We start from the raw sequence: 22,247 nt of genomic DNA, 5'->3' as shown, positions 1-22,247 counted from the left end.
ATCCCCACAATTCTAGCTTCTGCCACAATAGGTCACGGTCGATCCTGTCGAAAGCCATGGAGAAGTCAACAAAAGCTAGGAACACTCTCGTATTCGTTCTAAGGGCCTCCATTTTCAAAAGATTTAGAATCAATAAGTTCAAGGAACATCCAACAGATTTTACAAAACCAGCCTGTCTTACATCAACTCTATTTGCAGTCTTTGCCCATGTAATCAATTTTTTTTGGAGCAGCGATGCAAAGATTTTTCCCAGTACATCAAGTAAGGCCACCGGACGGTAATTTGCAGGTGCTAATCGGTTGCCTTTCTTGAAGATGGGTATTATTATCCCTGATTTCCACGATGCAGGGATTTGTTTTTGGTCGTTGATTCGTCTGAATAGCTCAACGCATATCGCTGTCCATAAGTCAGGAAACTGTTTAATCATCGCGTTTGACAGACCATCTGGTCCAGGGGCCCGAGAATTTTTTGCTCTCATTATTATCTCGCGAATTTCCTCATCTGAAAATTGTAGGTCACATGATGTTATATTAGACATTGACTTAGAGGGTGGCAAATCTTTATGATACAGAGCTGTAAAGTAGTTTACCCATTCTTTTTCAGGCACTGGGCATGTCTGCAGAGCAGCTTGCGGGGCTTCAAGGCCATTGAGTATGCGCCAGAAGTCTCTACTATTTTTGTTTACAAGAGTCTTCATCATTGTTTCTGCATCGTTTTGAATTAATATGGCTCGATGACTTTTAATCCAGTTTTTGTAGGATTGCCTTGCAGATTTGTTTTTCGCCACAATTTCTCCAACTGGGCCTTGATTATTTTTACGAATTTCGGCTCGCATTGCACGTTTTCGTTGTTTTATAAGTAAGTCAAAACTATGCTTATTCTGGAATGACCCATTTTTCATACCAATATGTTTTGTTTTAAATTGCCACAGAATTGGAACGTAGTCAATGACCTTCTCTGTTGCTGTAAATTGATTATAGATCGCGAGGACCTCCTTGTCGACTAATTTTAACCGAAGTCTGTTTGGTTCTACTAAGACCTTTGATCTCCATTTTTCCCTCGGTTTATCTCTCCAATCTTGAAATATAATTTCGAGCATTTCATGGTCGCTGTGGGTCATTGGACATATTTTCATTGACTTTATTTTCTCATGCATATTATTAGACACGAAAATATAGTCAATGGTGGAACTTTGGCCATCGCGCTGCCACGTTGGTTTCGGAGGAATATCACCTGGTGTACAGCCATTTAACATTGTGAGGCTTCTTACTTCCATTTCATCAGTCCATGTTTTTGCTAAATTAGATTTTAGAGAGTTCTGAGGTTTGAAGAAATCAATATTCAGGTCCCCGCAAACTATTATGTCAGAGCCGCAGCCGGATTCTAATAAATTGTCAAGAATTTTCGTGACTTGGTCAATAAACTCATAGGATCCAGTGCGCTGATGGTTCCAATAGAGATTAATGATATGTATCACGTCGTTCTTCTTATCGGCGGCCGCAGACTTGCTTATCTCAGAGGCCTGGATGTACGGCGTATGATTATAAGATCTTACCAGCCGGTAACCAGACGAACGATTTATCATTGTCAAAAGGCCGGCTATCGGGCGACCTTTTTCAGGCTTAATGGCAGGATTCAACGCGCATTCAAAATTTGCTATTGTAGGTGATTCGCACATCCAGGTCTCTTGAAGACAAATCAAATGTAGTTTACTAGCCCAGTCATTGACCATCAAATGACCAAATCCGCGTGTGTTCCAAGAAATAAACGTAAGATCTTGTTGCGATTCACACTTTGAACATTAGCTGTTTGCCTTCCTATTCAGTGCGCTCGCCATCCAGGTCCAATCTTCATTTAAGATAGGTCGCCGTGGCTTGTTTGAACGTGCCAAACCTGGGGTCTCAATTAGATTCTCATTATTTATTGTAATTTTAATTCTCTCCATTGGAATGGTTGAATCCTGTGTTCCAACTCTAAAATCTTGCGACTGGGAGCTGGATTGGATGTTTTTATAATCCATTTCGATCTTTGCCCGTTGTAAATGTTGTTTTGTGGGCGAATATACACTCTTTCTCTTGTCCCACTCTGGTCCGTAGCCGTTAATGTCACGCTGAGCGAATTCCCCTTTGTGGTCTTTATTTTCATCCTTGTTTCCTCTTCTCTCGCAGTCCGCCATTTTATAGGCGTCGAAGCCTAATGAATGCAGTTCTTCGTTTGCCTCTAGAATTAAATTTGCGATTAAGATTGAGTTTAAATGTAAAATTACTCTGTCTGTTCGAAGGTCATCTGGAAATTCGATTATTTTTATGTCTTTTGAATCAAGCGACCGAAGTTGTGGGACATGATGTAATAGCCTTAGCACATTTGAGCGATTCAAAATTAGATTTTCATATCCATGTAGGCGCTCCAACATTAATTTAATCAGGGCCGTAGAGTCAGTTGTTCGTGTACTAGACCTCTGCTGTCTCATGTTCGAATTTTGTCGCAGTGGTTCTAATGGCTGGGGGTCCACCTTCCGGTGTTTCGACGGTTTGAGAGTAGGAATCAGTGCCGGTGTCGCTTCCTTTCTTTCTTCCAGTGGAGTCATGTGTGCAAAACTCAGACTTAGCTCATTGGGGCTCATTGATTTTGCGTGGTTCCTCCTCCTTTGTCTGTCTCTTTTTTCTTGAAGTGTGACAAACTCCGGACTCCTTGGTTCTTTCTTGTCATTTTTAATCTCAACGATGGGAGGTAATATCACGCACATTCGGCCCTTAGATTCGCTAAGTGTCTTATCTAGGAGAACCTGGGGTTTTGGTTCTACACTCACTTTCTGTATATCATTATCTGGAGTGGGCTTCTCTGTGCTAACCACTACTCTTGGGCTAGCTAAAGGTTCCTCAGGGATAATACCAGAACTCGCTTCGTCCGTAGCATTTTCCTCATAGACCGATAGTTCCAGTAATTCGGCCTGTAGTGTCTCATCCTCATCGTTTTGTACGCTCACTTTCTTCTTTGCCTTTGCATCATCTTCAACATGATACTCACTCTCTTGGTCCTTTGTCTTTGTCGCCTCTTGGTCAGGATACACCGACTTGCCTTCTTTAATTGAATCAGCTAGTTTTAGGCTTGAGGTAATCGCTTTATCAACTAAGTGGAGCATATTTATGTTTCGCAAGAACTTTCGTGCACCTTTTTGTTGCGTTTTTTTCCGAGCCGGCATGTTCTTTTGTTTTTTTGTATTTGGCGCATTTTTCGTTATACCCCCTACATGACCTGGGCTTGCGTCTGTCTTTGAGTTTCCAAAAATAGGGAACAAGCCCGATTGCTTTGATATCACAGACTGATCACTTTGCGGGTCAACAACCAAATCTATTGCATTCTGGCTCAAAGCGGAACAAGAGGCAATTTGGACGTCCCCCAATGCTGGGTTCATCGCATTTTGTGTCTGTCTAAACGCAGAATTGAACGAGAGGTCGAGTGGATTTGTATAGCTCTCCACGTTCTTGTTCGTCTTGTTAGTAGTATTTCGCAAATCCTCTTCCAACATTGTCTGATCGACCTCCGTCCTGTCCACTTCGTTCATTGTGACGTTCGTCACGATCTGCGACGTTTCCGTTGTCGTCTTGAGGTGTAGAGAGGATTTGTGTAGAAACTCCAGTTGCGGGTGGAGGGAGGCATTCGATGGCGGTTTTGGAGTATTTGCTTCATCGCAGGGGCTCACTACTTTAGGGATCCAACCTGCGTCTTTCTCTTGACAGGAAGCCCCCAACGTCTCCCCTTTGTGGACAACGTGAGATTTACAAAATAAAGACAAAGCTTCCCTCGCTACCTCAGCAAATAACTTCTTGTCAATCCTGTCATTTTGTTTAGATACGTTCATGTCTTGTATGCCTGAGAGCAACTGCTGGTTCATCTCATTTTGATTAAGGCTACCCAAGCCCTGCATTGCCTCTAATTGAACCAGTTTTGAGTTCATCAATGCTAACAGGGTTGACATATCCTTTACATTGTCATTTAGTGATTCATATAGTTTTGTGAACGGTGTAAGAGAAATTGCCATGGCAGCGGTTAGTGTCGTTAATAAATCGTTTAGAGGGACATGGCCACATGTCACTCGATTCCTGATTTCGTTTCTCTCAAGTGGTTTTGCTATGTTGGTACTATAGCGTCTCCCCTCTCTTCTTATTTTAGGAAAGGGGCGTTCACCAATCGAAGAATCTGAAGTTTCCGCCTCTTCTGATGAAACATCTGAAGGCGAGTTAGCCTGCTAATCACATGTGTTATTTCCCGTTTTCTCTGTTCTACATGATCCTGTTTAGAGGCCCTATTCTGTGAGCTGGGCACATGTCTCTCCTGCGTCTGAATACACCTCATAGGGGATACTGCCTCTTGTGCTTTATAGTTATTCGGTCTATCTGCTCCCCAAATGCCTTGATTAAGAGCTGTGTCGTGCATACATAGCTTTTTGGTTGACACAACAGTTGTGGAAACATTTCTTGGTGTCAAAGATGGCTGTTTATCACAATTCCTAGTTTTATTTAAGTTTATTAAATTTTGCAGCACGGTAGAAACCAATTCCAACGAATTTCTTTTATCACATGGGGGATTATCGTTTAACCCAGTCGTGCTACTCTCAATGGGCTCCTTCTGAGCGCTACCATACATTTTCAAACCTATCGATGTTTCGTCTTTGTATAGGTCATCTACACTGACCTTATTATGATCAGGACTGGTAGGTAGATCCGGGCAAGTAAATGAGACGTTGATGTTTTCTATTGAATTGGCATTAGGTAAGTCGAGCATCATTATAGAGTCACTTACTTCTTTCATCTGCATCGAGCGCTCCCAGGGCGACTCTGCAGGCATGGTATCAGCGGCGTGATCGTCTTTAGGGAGAGCACCCGCTTTAGCACTCCCGCCCTCTTCCAGCCTCACCAGGGTGTCGATATCGACACAGCACGGACTGTGCGAAGTGTCCGTCTCTCCGCACCGCCTCCAGACGGCCGCGTCATCAGCGAGTGTCGGGCGTGCCTCCCCCTCAGTCAGCAACGCCGCGTCATCTCCCCGCGCGGGCTCCAACGCCGCAGACTCTCCCAAACGGCCATGTCTTACCATACTCGGTAAGTGAGACTCCGTCGCATCTGTATATGTGTGTTCGGGTAGTTCTTCCTCATTTAGTATTTTGTCACGCACTACCAATGCGTTGGTCTCCGTCTCCATTAGAGGGGCGAACTCGGAGACCTTAAGACTGCCAGTGGTAGCGCGAGATACTTCTGAGCTTATAGTAGGAACTGCATAGTTCAACTCTCCATTGTTCGGGGGCTGCGACTCTGCCTCTTGGCATGTATGATTAAACACGCCATCGAAGGCTTCTGTTGTTAGGTCCACATAAGCTGGCGCATCTTGTTCAGTAGACTCTACTAGATCGGTTACAGAGCTACATGAAAAGTATTGACTTTGTTGTTTTTTCCTCGACCGTTTAGCATTTAACTCTTGTGATTCATCCGTGGATGCGGCCCTTTTTAATTGGGCTCTTGTTCTCGAGATTGTGAGTCTCGCTGTGAGGTTTAACGGATCCATAACTTGTAGCGTTGAGTCCCTGTTCACCTGTCGCCGCACGCCAAACAGCAAACAGTAGAAACCACAGCCCTTTGCACACAGGGCTTAGCGCCACAAGGGCGGGAGAGGCGGCCTTAAGTGCCAAGTGGACTGGGTCAGGTGACTCAGCCAGCCAGGTGGTTAAAGGCACAGGCACACGCACCTCTCTTCCTTATCCTCCTTCCTCCTTCCTCCACTCCACAGCAAACAGTAGAAACCACAGCCCTTTGCACACAGGGCTTAGCGCCACAAGGGCGGGAGAGGCGGCCTTAAGTGCCAAGTGGACTGGGTCAGGTGACTCAGCCAGCCAGGTGGTTAAAGGCACAGGCACACGCACCTCTCTTCCTTATCCTCCTTCCTCCACGCCACAGCAAACAGTAGAAACCACAGCCCTTTGCACACAGGGCTTAGCGCCACAAGGGCGGGAGAGGCGGCCTTAAGTGCCAAGTGGACTGGGTCAGGTGAGCCAGCCAGCCAGGTGGTTAAAGGCACAGGCACACGCACCTCTCTTCCTTATCCTCCTTCCTCCTTCCTCCACGCCACAGCAAACAGTAGAAACCACAGCCCTTTGCACATCATACCTTTTACTGCCTCCAAGGACGCTGGCCTGTCTTCCCTTGCAGCCACCGGCCTGGTTGCAGGCGTGCTGGGTGGACCCTGGTTCCTTGGTGGCTCCACAGGTGCAGGTGCCGATACGGCTACAAACCTCCTGTGTCCTTCCCTTGTTCTTTACCCCAGCAGTCCTGGGTTTCTTGCCATTTGCAGCTTGTTCTTTGTTTGCCTTGGCTTTTTGTGTCATGGTCCTCTTTCTTTTTCCGGCAGGCTCCTCTTCCTCTTCGACCCATTCTTCCTCTTCCTGCTGCTCCTCGTTGTCTGGGTATAGTAGAGGGGAGGCCGGCCCTTGACTTGGTCCTGCTTGCTACTCATCCCCTGGTTGTGGTATCATTGCCTCCATCCAGTTGGGGCCGTGTTTTGCTGCTGCCAGCTTGGCCATGGCCATAAATGCCTCCAAGTCCATTCTTGCTAGCCACCCCCTATTGTACCTGCTGCTTCACGTGGTTTCCTTCCTCTTCTCTGTGTTCCAGCCCCTTCTGCTGCCGAGCTGTTCCCCTTGCTCTTTGCACACTCGACGTTGTCTGCTCGGTGCTTCTTGCTGGTGCCAGCTGGCTTGGTTCAAGCCCCTTGCTGAGCCGAGGTCTGCCTCTTTAGAACGGGTCGCGCTCAGCGAACCCTGTCCGTTTCTGCTGGGCTGACGAGGTCTGGCCCTTTAGCACGGGTCACACTCAGCGAACCCTGTTCGTTTCCGCCTGATGGGGGAGGCAGGCTCCCGCTTCCTGACCAGCTGTCCTGGAATGAGTGACTATGGGGGCAGCTGTCCTTGTTGTTAGCGGGTGGCTATAAGGGAATGAGGCGGGCATGCCTGGCCTGCAGAGCGGGTGTTATTGCCCCCAGGTGGTGCTCCGCTCCCTGATCCGAGGGTCCCTTGCCCGCCAAGAGCTCACGTTTCCGTTGGAGCCTGGTCCTCCCTGCGCCTCCGTCACACTGCACACAGCCTCTACAAACCTCCGGTCCCGCGGCGAGTGCTCGTACTGCTGGGCTCCGCCTTCACCGTCCCTTTCTCCCTGTGTAGCCGGATGCCGGTTCCTTGGAAACTGGACCCTCGCTGCCACGCCACTGCTTTCACTGCTTCGTTGCTGAAGCCGCCGCCGCTGCTCCTCCCCGATCCGGCTTCCTCTTCCTGGTGTCGGGCAGCTCACACGAAGCTCGAGCGCCAAAGACCCGGATGCGAAGTCCAGCTGAAGCCGACGTCTCGCTGCAGGTAAAGTCTCACCAGGCGAAGTCCCACAAGGCGAAGTCCCACAACAAAGTCCAAAACGGCGGCGAAGTCCACAAAAACGAAGTCCTCTTCCTGGATGGCGGGCGGGCATCCCACTGCCAAGGCTGGATGCTGCCTTCAGTGAGAAGCCTGCCCGTTATAAAGGGGTAGCCCCTCCCCTTTCCAATGTTGCCTTTCGCGGACTTTCCTGAGCTTTTGCCGCGCTTCCTTGCGGCCGCCTCCCCTTCATCCCAAAGAGGGGGAGGACAGGAGGAGGACACCGCCCGGGTTTTCGGGGTGCCTCCTCCATTTTGTGGTTTTGTCGTCGTCACTGTCATTTACAATGGATCCAATGTTGGCGCTAAACCATGTGCTGTTTGAGGCAGCATAGAGAAGCATCAGGGACACAGTGGGTCTATTTTTGGCCCAGTGCACTGCAAATGAAAGACGTAAAAAAGACTTGCGTAAGGCTTTTACCTCTTCCATTTGCGGTGCACCCTATTTTCATTAATTTGTATGGCAGAGCCGTGGGGCAGAACGCAACTTGCGTTTCCGCTGTCTTCCTCTTCCACATAGAAATGCCCCAGCATTTGCGGTGGCATGCTTCACGCTGGCGCAAATGCTGGGGATCCCTATGGAGCCCGCCTGCTTTGTGCAGCAGCATAAAGCAGGCAGACTCCATAGGGACCCAGTGTGTAACTTTGCTGAAAATGTTGGGGGGGACATGACATCTGAAGAAAAGGTGCCATGAAAGTTGGGGGGGGGGACAAACACCACCGTGCCCCCCTAAAATTACGCCCATGTAGGCATCCATTGTACACTGTGCCTCCCATGGCAGGCAGCGTTTACAATTAAACGCTGCCTGGAATTCAGGCAAGGTAGGCAGCATTTACTCATGTGCACAGTGGAGTGCAAACCTGCACTTTGCAACTCTTCCGTGCAAATGACCAAAATGTTGCAGTCTGGAGAACCCTATGTGTATGTCTACATGTAAAGGCTCCCTGCTGCGAAATAACGCCTTGGAGCAAAATGAGCTCCAGTGTGTCTGTGCAATGCCCCCAATCTCCCCCAAAACAGAAGGAAAAACCTGCGGATCGTTAATGAAGTTAAGGTCGGCGTAACAAACATATATATATATATATATATATATATATATATATATATATATATATATATAATATATATATATATATATATATATATATATATATATATATATATATATATATATATGAGCCTATCCTTGTAGCAACATTTTTGGATGGAGGGACACTTTATTTTCCAAATCCCAGGATAAGTAAAAAGTGCCAGTAATGATTACTGCCATTGTCACCACCACACAGGACATGTCAGGCAGAATTGGGCAGCGGAGAGGAATTTACATGTGCCCCCTTTTGTGTTCCGCTTGGCAAATGGTCAGTGTAAAGCAATGGCTTCTCCTAGAATCCACGTGAAGTCATACCATCTTTATAGTCACACTACGCAGTTCAAAACAACTAGCACTGACTGGCGGCTCTGCACTGGCCACGACTTCTCTTGTTCCACAACTTCTCCCGTTGCCTTGTCTCCTTCTCTTACTTCCATGGTCTGAATGCCCCAAAAACTGTGACCGTCCAGTATGTGTTTCCCATCGTCCCTTGTCTGTGTCCCCTACCCTTATCTCTTGGGGCGCCACTGAGCATTCTGTGCCACGCGGCTGACGTCTTACAAAGCGGCAGTAAAGAAATAATTAAATAAAGATACTAGACACCGACCAAGCCTCACACAGTACACCACAATCCCATACATAGCTTCTGCTACTCGCACACTGCTAAAAAAATTATAGACAGCCGTTGGACTGTCTCTTAAAGTTCTATTTTCTCTGTTGTTTTCTGTGCATTGTTACGTAAGCAATGCACGCCTTGTATCAGACCTAACACCAATAACATGACATATGATTTGACTAGATCTTTTCTTAGATGTACATTTATAGTCATGAAGGCCACGTCATGCATATATTGGAAAACTTAGAGCCACAGTTATTTTCCAAAATTGTGATATCTGCTGCTGCTGGTGGCAGGCAGCTGCGCACGTGACACTGGATCGTGTACAAATATATTATAGAAAGTGCGTTCCAAGATAAAGCCCTAGTGGACCCCCTTGGCAAAGAAAGCTGTAGGTTCTCCCGTCTTGCTTTATCTAACTGCTGGCACGTTGTCTGTGAACATTTCTTGTCAAGAGACCATTTTGGATGCTAACCACGTGAGGATGATCCAAGCCTAGGTTTCTATCTGCCTATAGAATCAAGGCAGTCCCATTATCAATAATTGTATTCAGTCGTCGAAGTGGGCGCGAGCAGGGCTCCTCTAATGTTTTTTAAAAAAAAGTTTGACTGTTCCTATAGTTATTATGGCTTGGTTTTAAAATAAAAGTGTAGAAAGAAGTTGAAACTTGCACTTCAGTGCACTGCACTGAACATTCCACGTATGCTTGTTTGGGGTTTGGATTGCACGTTGGAGGGAGGGTGGCAATGGGGTTTGTGGGCAGGTGGGGGCCAGGCCAGCAGGGAACATAGTTCCACTACTTCTTTTCGTACACTTCGACCACTGATTGTGTTAGAGGCATGGCATGGCGTGGAGCTCTACTGCCTGAATCGCCTGGCCTCAAAAGCAGTAATAACATAGTTTTCTCTCCACTGCCTTCCTCAGTCTTCCTGGGGATGCCTTTGCACTTGTAAATCACTGGCAATTGATCAGATCTTTGTGCTTATCCCCATACCACTCACCTTTCTCTTGCCCGTTCATCTCCAGCTCTGTCTTGATTTCCATTGCTTGGCTCCTGTATGCCAGTATTTCCTCCACAGATGTATCTATTTATGGGATTTACAAAGGGCAAAGGGAGCTGGAAAATAGCAGTCCTGTACATAAAAGTTGCAAACGGGGATACAAATCGCATGCAGAAGTAGTAGACGAGCTGGGATGGATAGGGGGAGCATGGGATGAGAGGAGTTCCAGAGGGGGGAGAATTAGGTTTGAGTGGAGTGAGCGTGATTGGCGAGTAGTGTATTTAGGTCCTTGCTTAAGTGTTGGATGGAGAGAGCCAGTCTTATCTGCTTTGGTATCTTGTCCAGAGCAGAGTGCATTGCAGGAAAAGGCCTGTTCCTGTTTACTCTCTCTTGCGGTTCTTTGTTTCCAGTCTGGCCATGTCATAGCATATAGTAGTGTGCTGTTTTGTTTCCAGTCTAGCGATGTCATGGCATATAGTGATGTGCTGTCCTCCCAGGATGGAGTTTCTTGGATTGGTAGAGAGGTCTTTTGGTTGTGACTTTGTAGGAGATGCAGACTGTCTTGAACATGTAGGGTGCTTGAAGGGGTAGCCAATGTAGCACAGTTTGGATGGTACTGATGTGGTAAACAATGTCTCAGTACTGTGATGTGGCTTGCAGCAGCGTGCTGGACAACCTTCAGGGGCCAAGGTGGCATATGGGACACGAGCAGGTAGACATTGCCACTGACCAGGTGGTAGATGGCCCCTGCTTGAACAATTATTCAGAAACTCTGGGTAGGGATGACAGGCTTGACTCTGCCGAGGAGCACACGCTGGTACCATGCTGCTTGGATCTTCTTGGCTATGTATGTTTTGAATGAGAGGTCACAGTCAATGGTAAAGCAGAGAGCTTTTGCACTGGGTGAGAGTTAAGGCTTCATGTCAGTCAGCCATTTATCGACCTGGGCATGCCTGATAGGGTTTCCATGGAGAATCAGCTTGGTCATTGTTGTGTTGTGCTTCAGGCAAGCACTTGACATCGTGCTTGAATGAGAAATAGGCAGGGCACGGAATGATGAATGCCTTTGATGCAATTGTGCTTTAGGTAGACCTGCGTGTATCTGCGTATTGGTGTATCTAGATGTTGGTGGTGTTGAGGAGTTCCACCAAAGTTTCCATTTGGCACTAGTGAGGATGTTGAAGAGGGTCTCGGGTCAACAGTACTGAAGGTGGCAAGATGTGTAGAATGTCATTGATAACTTGGACGGTGGCAGTCTCTTTGGTGCATTGTGGTCAGACACAGGATTGTTAGACCTGCCGGAGATAGTGCTGAATGGCCATTTCGTGCAACTTGGTATAGACAGTCTTCTCATTCATTTTTCAGTGGAAGGGTAGATTTATTTAAGTGTATGTTGGTGATTTGCATCACGCTTAATGACAGACTCCTGCTGTTCCTAAGTGCAGTACAGAGAAAAGACTCTTGTTCCAAAGGCAATCGAGTTTCCCCATAGCTGTTATCCTCCAAACCATACGCATACTGGGGCCGATAGTTGGCCGGATCTTGGGGGTCGAGTGTGGATTTGCCTATCTGTACCGTTTGCAATGCCATTGTGAATGTCCCCTGTGTGAGGGAAGCATTGATGATGTTGAGAAGTGGTGTGAGTTCTTCATTTGTGTTGACTTTCACAAGGGAGTTGGGGAGGTTGTCATCTTTGTAGGCAGAGGGTTTGATAGCTGTTTAAATGTTTGGCAGGTATTTTGTGGTAATTGTCCTGAATTTGGTACATCATTTTATGTTATGGGCTTGTCAGGGTGGGAAATCTGTGCAGTGTTTGGAGCTGTCAATGTGTTGCCTTATCTTTCTTCTCTGTGAAGAAGTTGTTGACCTACTTGGTCATGTGGTTTTATAATTATGTGTTTCCTTTGCTTCGCATAGATAGGGCATGGCAAGGATTTTGTCAACCTAGGTGAAGTGACATTTTTCGACCCCTCTCTCGGAATTAGGGTTTAAATATTGCATGTACAATCAGTTTGGTACTACTGATGATGACATAGGCATCTGCACAGTATTGCTTTGACACAGATCTGGCTCTGCAGGTTAGTGTTCAGGTTTGTACTGTTCCATTGCTTTTGCTATGCAAAGTTCCCACTGTCGCTCCAATGCTTGGTGTGGCTAATTGTGGATGGACACCTTTGAAGCGGAACTCCCTTAAACCTTTATCACTCCCCCAAATGTGATCACCTCCAATCACTTGACCTGAGATGACCCTCCAAAAGCATCTGGCATCATCCTCATTTGAGACCGAACAGCTAAAGGGGTATATCTTCTGCTCTGGACCCTGTTTCTACATAACTGGATGGCTTCCGCTCTGGGTCCCTTGTATGTTTGCTGCATCTCTATGACCACCCCATATCTACAACTATAGGCTACCATACTACCTACTTGCCTATGAGCAGATTGTGTCACCATTATTGCCTTACTGAGTGAAATTGTTCTTCTCCCAACAGGTGCCCTCATCATTGGTGAGGACCCCCAGTGTGTGAACAGGAGTGCAGAAGAACAATGGAGCAGCAGAGGTTTACTCATGTACTTCGTGCACTTTTTCACAGGACAGGTAAGATCATGAAAACGCAGCTCTGGAGGGTGCGGGTAAGAGCTGCCACCACAAGGGATGTCTCACATTAGGATCACAGTCAACATGGCTCATTACATTTAGTACGTGAACTAACTTTTGCTTCCCAAAGGTTTTTGGTCCTATCGTAAAACATGCACAAGATCCATCCTTACGGAACACTCTTTCCTTATTTAAGTTTATTAAGTTTTCTAGAGGTATGAACAATTAACTTTTTCATCCAGAGTTTGACCTGACCTTTACAGTATCATTCCACTGTCTCTTTACCCCTCTCTAAGGAACCACTTGCTTCATAACCTCCCCCATGCCCTACCTCCCCTTAAGTGCCAAGGAGGAGTATGCTCATCCTTAGTGCATAGACTTGCTTAATAGCCTGGCACTTAAGGGGAAGGCATCCTAAAACAGGTATCTTCTGGCGTCTGAGTTTTACAAAACTAGTAAATAATAATGAAAATGAATGCCAGCTGTCAAAATATCTCAGTGGGATTAGTTCCCACTGCAAGGATCTCTGCATGACCTAACCCTCTTTTTACGAGCCACTCTCCCTTTTCTGATATGCAATCTGTTTTATGCATCCACACCAGGGATTCCTGCAGACCTCATACCTCTTCTACGGACACTATAAACAGAGGGGGATATCCAGTTCCCAATTCAACATCAGTCTGTCCTACCTTCTTAGTGTCCTGGCGTACTTCCTGTTCTGCTTTGCCTGGATCACAAGACAGTAAGTTCACAAGAATGGATCTGGTGTGGTCATTGGTGATATTTCTGGTGTGATTTCCCTGATCTCCTGGCTGATCTCTTTCACAGCAGGGCGGGGATTTGATTTGGTTCCGGAAGGCACAGGTGTGAGTAGGCCAGGTATACAACTATGAAGGTCTGAGTTCATTTACCAGACCATCCACCTTATGGCGATTTTGCGATTTGCAAAAAAATCGCAAAATTTGCCATTTCCCGCAATTGCCGCTATAAATCATTAAATGAGCGCAAAAAAGACACGTTAGCTTAGTGTGTCTTTTTTCGCGCTCATTTAATGATTTAGAGCGAACACAGCTGGCTGCTGATTGCAGCAGCTTGAGGGTTAACACCTCGGCTCTGCGTTGCAGGCCCAGGATTGGGGGAGGGTCACGCAGGCCTGGGAGATGCACAGCATTTGGCTGTGACCCCAGGCACCTCCAAGGCTCATTGAGTGCCCGAGCTGACAGTTGGTGAAGCTAGCCAGGTAAGCACTGGCCTGTCCACTCATCTGCCCCCAACTCAGAGCACCCAAAGAGGCCACTGGACTGTTTTCATTCCCGGCGCTCGACAGGAAAGTAAATTACTTTCTTGTCGAGCGCCGGAAAAGAAAGCATAAACTTAATGCTTCCTGACGCTCGTCTACAATTGGTATCATGCAGCCCAGCCTCAAGGCTGGGCTGCATGATACCAATTGAAGACTCTCGTAGCTGTATTAATTTCAAATTGCTTTACAATTGGTATCATGGGCTGCATGATACCAATTGTAAAGCAATTTGAAAACAAATACAGCTACGAGCGTTTGTATCATGCAGCCCAGCCTTGAATCAAGGCTGGGCTGCATGATGCCAATTGAAGACTCTCGTAGCTGTATTCCTTTCAAATTGCTTTACAATAATTGTAAAGCAATTTGAAACGAATACAGCTACGAGCGTTTGTATCATGCAGCCCAGCCTTGAATCAAGGCTGGGCTGTATGACACCAATTACGCACAAAATTGGGTGTTAAAATTTATGAAAGGCAAATGCCATTCGTCCTGTGCAATTTTGGTGGTTATGCAAAGCCAATTTAATGATATATGCATATTTCACCTTGATATGCTAATTTCTGATGACATCACATGCCATTGCATTTGTTAATGAGTTCCCTCCCCCACTTTAATTTGTAGGACTTGACCCCTGGTAGTGTTGTGATGTTTCATTTCTGTTTGTGGGTGTGTTTAGTCACCATGTGTGGGTGGCATAACCAAGGAATTATGACCACCCAAGAGAGTTCATTGTTTGGCTAGGTATTATGGGCTTGCAGTTACTGCCACTGCATTGCCCCTGTGTCTTGGCCTCATGGATTCCTTCCATGGAGAAGTGTAGAGTTGTTCCCCCTCTCTCCTGGGGTCATAGGACAAGCGAAAAGCAAACCTATGGGCTTCAACCAGGGTTACACTTTTGAATTCAAGCCTATCTGTTTATTTGCTTTCCACTTGTCTGCTGGAAGTAGTGGCACAGCACGATTTCCTTGGAGCTCATCAGGCTGTATCCCCTTTCCCCCACCACAATCCAAAATGTTAGGCTGTGGTGACTCGACCTGGCTGTCCTACAGAGCGCAGCCAGACAGAACACATTTTGTTCCTCACTAACAAAAGCCTTGCAATTACTTGGTTTTAGGCTAAAAAAGATGTTAAACTATATATTTTTCAACGTTAGAAAATGCAGCAAAAAACGCAGTTGGGTGCCGCAATTTTTTTCTTTTTTGTGCCGCAATATTTTCCATTTCATGCCGCAATTTTCTGGAGGGTCTGATTTACTACCCATCAGCCATAGCTATTGGGGCAGATGAAGTGTGGTGGTAGAGCTGGAGGGAATAGTGGCTGTGCCCTCTCCCACAGAGTTATGATGCACTTCACTCCGGAACTACACAGGGATGTTGGGTGACACCCAACTGACTGCTGTATGATAGTAGCACCTCGTGCACCCTTCTCAAAGAACCACCGGATACTATGGACTCTTACGGATTCCCCTCAAGCCCCTCAGAGTTTTAATTTTGGAAGTGGAGAAAAAGCCTCACATCCAGCTATACCACCTAACCAACACGTACTCATACACAGTTCAAGATGCAAAACAATACATTACACACATTGAGATAAATGGATGTTTAGTCAAAGAATAAACTCTACATCTTGAGGCAGATTTAAAGGCCTGTGTGGGGATTAATGTGGGGGCAGAAATGTGGGTGGTAGAGATATGCTGTTTAAGGTGTAGGTGGGTGTGTGTGTGTGTGTTTGTGAGCCATTATCTGGGCAAGTAGGGAGGACAAGGTCTATTTTAGAAGTAGTGCGAGAGGAGTTAAGATGGGCAGAATCTGAAGCAGTACAGTATAAGGATGTGTGATGGGTAAATCTAAATGTACAGTGTCTGATGTAATTCCAGTACATTTCACACTTTGGCAACCCATATACTCACATATTGCATAATCTCAGTACATTCAGTTTGAACAATTCCAATATATTTCCAGTTTAATAACCCAGCATATTCACATATTGCACAACGCCAGTACATGTACTTTCTGAAGAATCCTAATATACTTCCCGATTGACTTTCCCAGTATACCCCCAGTTTTATACTCCCAGATTTTATAATGCCATTTTTTTCCCAGTTTGATATCCTAATATAGACTCAGTTGTACACACCGATCATACACCGAGTTTTTAAATTCCAGTATACCTCAATTCGTAAAATCCAATTTTAACAGTCCCATTATACTTCCAATATGATTACCCCAAACTATTCCAAGATTAAGTAACCTAGTCTGTTCCCGGATTATACAATCCCATTACAATATGGGGTCATTGTTATGATGGTGCCGATCGATAAATGTGGCTGGAAACAGTGTGTACGACACTTTTACTGATCTTCCTCATTTTGCTGCCTTTTGCTAGGGACAGTTGCGGAATAGTGTGGACATACTGTGTCCAACCCCATTTTCCACATCACTTGATCAATGCGGGTGCCTTACTGGCAGCATGGATTTTCATGCTGCCGGTAATGCTATGGATTCCTATGGAATCCGCCTAAAATGACCACCTGTTAAAAGTAGGGCGATTCCATAGGAATTCATTTTTAATGCCTCCTGCAATTGCTATTACGAGGGTAATTTCTTTTACTTCACACATAGAGGGCAGTTTTGCACAACAGTACAGAATTAGGGGATCCCCTGCATACAATTTACTCTTTAATCCAATATGACTCACTCTGCATTTGATAACCGTAATCTATTCCCAGTTTGTCTAACTACAGCGCATTCATTTGACTCTCCCAATATACTTCAGCACTGACAATCCCAATATGGCAAAATCAATATGTTCCCTGTTTTCAGAATACTGGTATATTGCCTGTTTAACAATCCCAGTATACATCTAGTTTGATAATATGAGCATACACCCAAGTTGGAAAATCCCAGCATACTCCCAGTTACACAGTTCAAGTATATTCTGTCACGATGTGTCATGGTTTATTACGCGGTCAAACTCAACTCAGGGAGTGACTTTCCCCCAATGAATGTGGCGCACAACAAATCACTATGATTTTATTTGGTTCACTTTGGTATGGCCTCCAACCCGTCTCGCACACAACCCCAACAAATACCCGGTGCCACAATGGACTGGGAACCAGGCCGGTGTGTATTAAGAATATATTAATTAATTAATTAAAATAAAATTTTGACAAACAGATTACACGCGCCACCAATGCTGTGGCAACACAAGAACAAAATGTCTTCCGTAAAGCACCAACACAGAGATATGCAGTCACAATGTATTCCTTTTAAATCACCCACCAATACAGGAAAAGAACAATTCAAGACACACAGTGATTTCTGATTTACAACACAATGTTATGATACCTTTCCACTCAGAAAACTCTCACCCTCCAAACATCAATTAGGCTTTGAATGGAAGGCAGTGGCAGGGAGTGGGAACACAATGGGAAAATCGGATTTTGAGTGTTAAGCACAACTGCAATGGGAGTGATAGAAATACAAATGGGAAATTCGTTTTTTGGGTTAGGATCACTGATGCAATGTGAGAAAGAAAGGAAAATGGGGAAATTCTTTTTGCTACATACAAAAAGAAAAGGCACGGTTTGGGGGATTTGGTCAGGGCACGATGGATACAAAGGGGCAATTTCGTTTTGCACCATGCACATGCAAAAGCACTACCAGGCTTCCCACTTCTGATTTAAAATGAAAGGGATCAATGCAGAATTTTGTTTTTTACACCCTGGGCACATATGTGCAACAGAGCTTTGGGGTTAATTCTTTTGACAAACCTTAATGTCTATACTGGCTCACAACACACTGGGAAGAGTTTGTTCGTTTCGAATGCCAACAAACACCACCCGTGATTTCTATAGGGGAATTAATTGATGTACTTTGATTAAATAATAACTGAAACAATGCTGGAAAAATATAGGGCCTACACAATCTATGGCGTTGGGGTGGTCTTACAGGAGAGGCCTGGAACTAGGTATCAGGGAGCATCAGGGCACCGCTGGGACAGCAAGGGGGGTCAGTCAAGGATCTCCTCTCTTTCCACCAAGGGGATCCAGTCAGCTTCTATGTCTCCTGGCTCCTGTCTCCAATGCAAGCTTTAGGCCTTTCTTCTGGGATGTTGTTCGTAGATTTTACCAGCAGGCCGCCTCTTGGAATTATTGGAAGAAGTCCAGCTCTGATGCAAACTGGCCTATTTATAGGGCAAATGACATCACAAATTTGTCATGATTCTCGCAAAAGGGATTGGTTGATTATCACTACCCACCTCCCACCTGCGTGCTGATAGGACAAGGGGATGGGGAGTGATCGGGAAGAGCTCTGGGAGGAGACAGCTTCGTCATCCCACTTTGACAGCTGACTTAGTCTGGTTTAAAACACAGAAAATCTCTCACCATGGCAAGAACCCAAAATGTTCAAATCTTTACATGCATGAATACATTTTTGACAACTATATTTTAGGGTGAATCAAATAAGACTAGTCTGAACTCCGCACACCCTTCCTATGCAGAGATACAGTTTTTCTTAATTTACTCAAGAGCCATATCGGTGAAAAATAGGACACTTGAGAATCTGCATATTAATTATTACCGGCACGCGCATATCAACTTTCACATCTCTCGGAATCAAGGGAAGGCCCACATCACAATTTCATTAATAACGTTAGTTATGTTTATACCACCAAAATCGTTTGAGCATGGTTACAAGGGGGTGACTGACACCTTTAATACAAGTCTGGAATGACCATTGTGACATGTACGCTGCTACCCATGTTATGCGATAAAATGTATTTCTCCCATTTTAATCAATTGCAGTTTCACAAGTCTCTTCCATTCCTGTCTTCCACCTTTTTTAAGTTTAATTTCTCTTTTTAGGCATGTGACTAGCAGAGCCTGGTCTGTGTTTAGGTTAGTTTCCCTTCAAAGCATGTGATGTCCTGATAACAGCACCTAATGGACACTTTATGGGCTTTGTGACTTCAAGGTCAATCCTGCTGCAAGACAGACCTGACTTTATCTGGTCTTCAGCGCATTTTCGATCTAAGAAGTATATTCTTTATTGTATTTTTAAGGAAGGGTTCTGATTGATGGTGACAACCAGGCCTGTCTTCAGGACAGCAGAGGGAGATCCTAGAGCTTAGTTTAAAATTGGGAGAAATCACCAGCAGCACATAGCCTTTAAACTGACACATAATGTTAATTTTACACAGCATCTATAAGGCTTTCACAGTTTCCACATACATGAGTGACACTTTTAAATTGTCCTTCGTATGATGCTGTTTTCTGAAAACACCTTATATACCTTTTGAAATTCTGGTGAGAATTTCTCTTAGCAGACTGTCAATTTGGAGGGACAAATGCAAATGACATTCTTTTATTTAATTTACATGCAATGCTCTGTTTCATTTTAGCTGCTTAGGGCACAATCTGGTATTCCATTGAAGATACTGTGCGCACTGCTGTCTCACATGTCATTCTTTTCCTCCCTGAAATGCATTGCGCAAATCTTTGCACTTTTTAGAGTCAGGCCCACTTTCCTTCCTTAGATTTAGGTTCAATCGGCCTTCATGCCTGACATAATTTATGTGCTGGCCTTACATTTCGGTGAGCATTAATAAATGACTCAGGCCTCTTTATTTCTGGCCTTCAGGGGCTAGATTTCACCCCACTGATGGCTCAAGGAATTCTCAGAGGCAGTTTAAGGGTTTTTATTGAATGAGTCTCTACTCCCCAGGTTAGTATATACAGACTATTGACCCCTACTGTCTAGGTTACGGTAGATGTAAGTACATAAAAGCCTTATCTGTCTAGCCTCCCTCAGGGGTTTCCTAGTCTGTTCCTACTCTATCCAATGGTTTGTTGACTAAAAGGGAAAATGGGTGAGCCTTGCAGAAACGCTGCCGGATTCTGTCTTATTCCTATCACTCCCACTTACTTCTCTCCCTCTCCCTCCCGCTCTCTTATGGTTCCCTCTTACTACTCTCCTTCTTCCAACTCCTCCCACCTCATCTCTTTCTACTATCTGCGCTTTCTTTCTTTGTCCTCGATGTTGCTCACTCCCTTTATGCCATGACTGGCACTTTAAATCTACTGCTCCATCCTCCACACTACTACTCCCTCCCCTGCACTAAAACTCCCTCCTACACAGGACTACTCCCGCCTGCACACCACTTTACCCATGTTGGCAGCACAATCAAATCCACAATGCCTGCTTTAATGTAACACTCCCACACAAAGAACTTTTGTGATGGGAGTACAAATGCACAAGTACAAATCCCTCCTCTGCGCCACTACTCCCTCCTCCATAATACTACTACAACTCCACCCCACTCTCAACTCCACTTTCACTTCACATTCCCGCCATACACTCCCGTTCCTATTAACACTCTCTAGTCTCTCATGCACACAGTACCACTTGCACACACTACCCAATACCTCACCTTCTCCAGAAAATGCCTCCATAATCCACCCCTCCGTCCTTCCTTCTGCTGGTCTCTTGGTCTGCCACTTCCTCCTCCTCTGACCTTACCAGGACAAGCCACAATTTCATGCTTCCTGCTTGTTATCCCCCACCCCTTGTCCCTGTACTGGTCAGTTATCTGGCGCTGCCAATTGGGCCCTGCCTTCCCCACGCGAAAGGGATACAAATTACAGAAACCTTTAAAAGCAAGTTAAGGACCACCGCTTTTCTCCGCGCAGGGCTGCCATACTGTGACAGTGGCAATCCACACTGCAAAGAGATGGAGTTCGTGTTAGGGGACTGTCTCTCAGTCAGTGCCCCTTGAGGTAAGTTCATTTTGCCTAATTTGTAGTTTTGTTTTAAGTCCCTGGTAGTGTAGGGAGGCTGCAGTGCTTTCGTGACTGTGCGTGATAAGGCTGGGGTTCATTGTGCGGCATCTACAACAACTGCATAAGATCTCTGGCTCATTGTTTGGGTGTTCTCTCTCTTGTGGGGGCCAGTGGTGGCTAGGCACTACTGGGGGATGGCACCCCCTCACCTGAGCGGTAGGCAACACCGCCCACCCGTGTGCTTTACTTGCACGGGGAACTGTGCTGGCTACCTCTGAGCAGTGGTACGTCCCCCGCTACGGTTTTCTTTTGTTTATATGCAGAGTAGTGAAGGCACTCACTCCCCACATCACCAACGAAAACTCAGAATAAAGGACACATCCCAGTAGGGAATGAGACTAAGAGATTGGTTTGGAGATTGAGCGAAGGTTTATATAAAATTCAGCATCCAGAGAACTCTGCTGCCTTTAGAGTGCTGTGGCAAACAATACAGAAACAATGGGCCTCATTACAAGAATTTCACTAAAAACAGAGTCATTACCGGCATGGAGGTAATAGCGCGTCCGTGCACCCTTGACGCCGCTAATATCGGCTGATTATGAGTGCACGAGCGAACCCCCATGCCGGTAATGGCTGCACCGCCATGCCAGTAAAGACCCTCCAACCCCCCGATAGCACCATCACGAGACCCGCCGATACGTCTCTGCCAAGGAGCAACCCCTTAATACCGACCCGGTAATAACATCATGCTAATACCGGGCTCGTAATACCGGACCCAGAAGTAACGTCATCGCGTTGGAACGGGAAATGCGCCGTTGGCCATCTCTAAAAACACAATCCATTGCTATCCTCTCATTCCAGCAGTGCTACACCATCCAGCATGTCCAAGGCTACCCGCAAAACTACCCCTCGCCTGTGCAAGAAGCGCTTCTCCGATGAAGAGCTAAACATGCTGGCTGATATTCTTGCAGCCCATGCAGATGAAGTTTTTGCAAACAACCTCAAAAGGGAAGCACAAATGAGAAAAAAAGAAATATGGGAGGAGGTTGCGCGCAAGGTGTCAGCGGTTGGCACCACCACCCGCACAGTCATAGACTGTAAAAAACGCTGGGATGACCTACGTCTCTGGGTCCGTAATATCCTGGCATCCCATCGCAGGGTGGCCATGGCCACAGGTAGGGGTGCCCACTCACCAGTTAAATTAATGCGCTGGAAAGAGACCGGCAGCACCACCACATACAAATGGAGTCCAAATGGAGTCCATAGAGGGCTTTGGCGAAATGAAGATGGGTGCGGCCACATCAGGAGATGGAGGTGAGTGACCACGTAAACCCCATTAGGCCAAACCATGATGTAGTACAACAGATGTGGAAGTGAGCCAAGCCAATGCATGTCCCATCATACAAACAT

At 45.9% G+C, this 22,247-nt stretch overlaps 1 protein-coding gene across 2 annotated transcripts in view; it reads left to right on the top strand.

Annotated features, from left to right (window-relative positions):
- TMC8 (transmembrane channel like 8) overlaps window positions 1-22,247 on the top strand; it is a 719,897-nt gene that overhangs the window by 88,734 nt on the left and 608,916 nt on the right. For both annotated transcript variants that reach the window (XM_069655257.1, XM_069655258.1), the window contains 2 exons: window positions 12,650-12,756; window positions 13,359-13,498. In XM_069655257.1, the coding sequence (XP_069511358.1) occupies window positions 12,650-12,756; window positions 13,359-13,498 (247 nt within the window). The remainder of the gene's footprint in view (window positions 1-12,649; window positions 12,757-13,358; window positions 13,499-22,247) is intronic.

Source organism: Ambystoma mexicanum, chromosome 3q (genome assembly GCF_040938575.1).
Source record: "Ambystoma mexicanum isolate Mex_15411 chromosome 3q, UKY_AmexF1_1, whole genome shotgun sequence".
In the NCBI taxonomy this organism is placed as follows: Eukaryota; Metazoa; Chordata; class Amphibia; order Caudata; family Ambystomatidae; genus Ambystoma; species Ambystoma mexicanum.
This window is presented reverse-complemented; position numbering and strand designations above follow the sequence as displayed.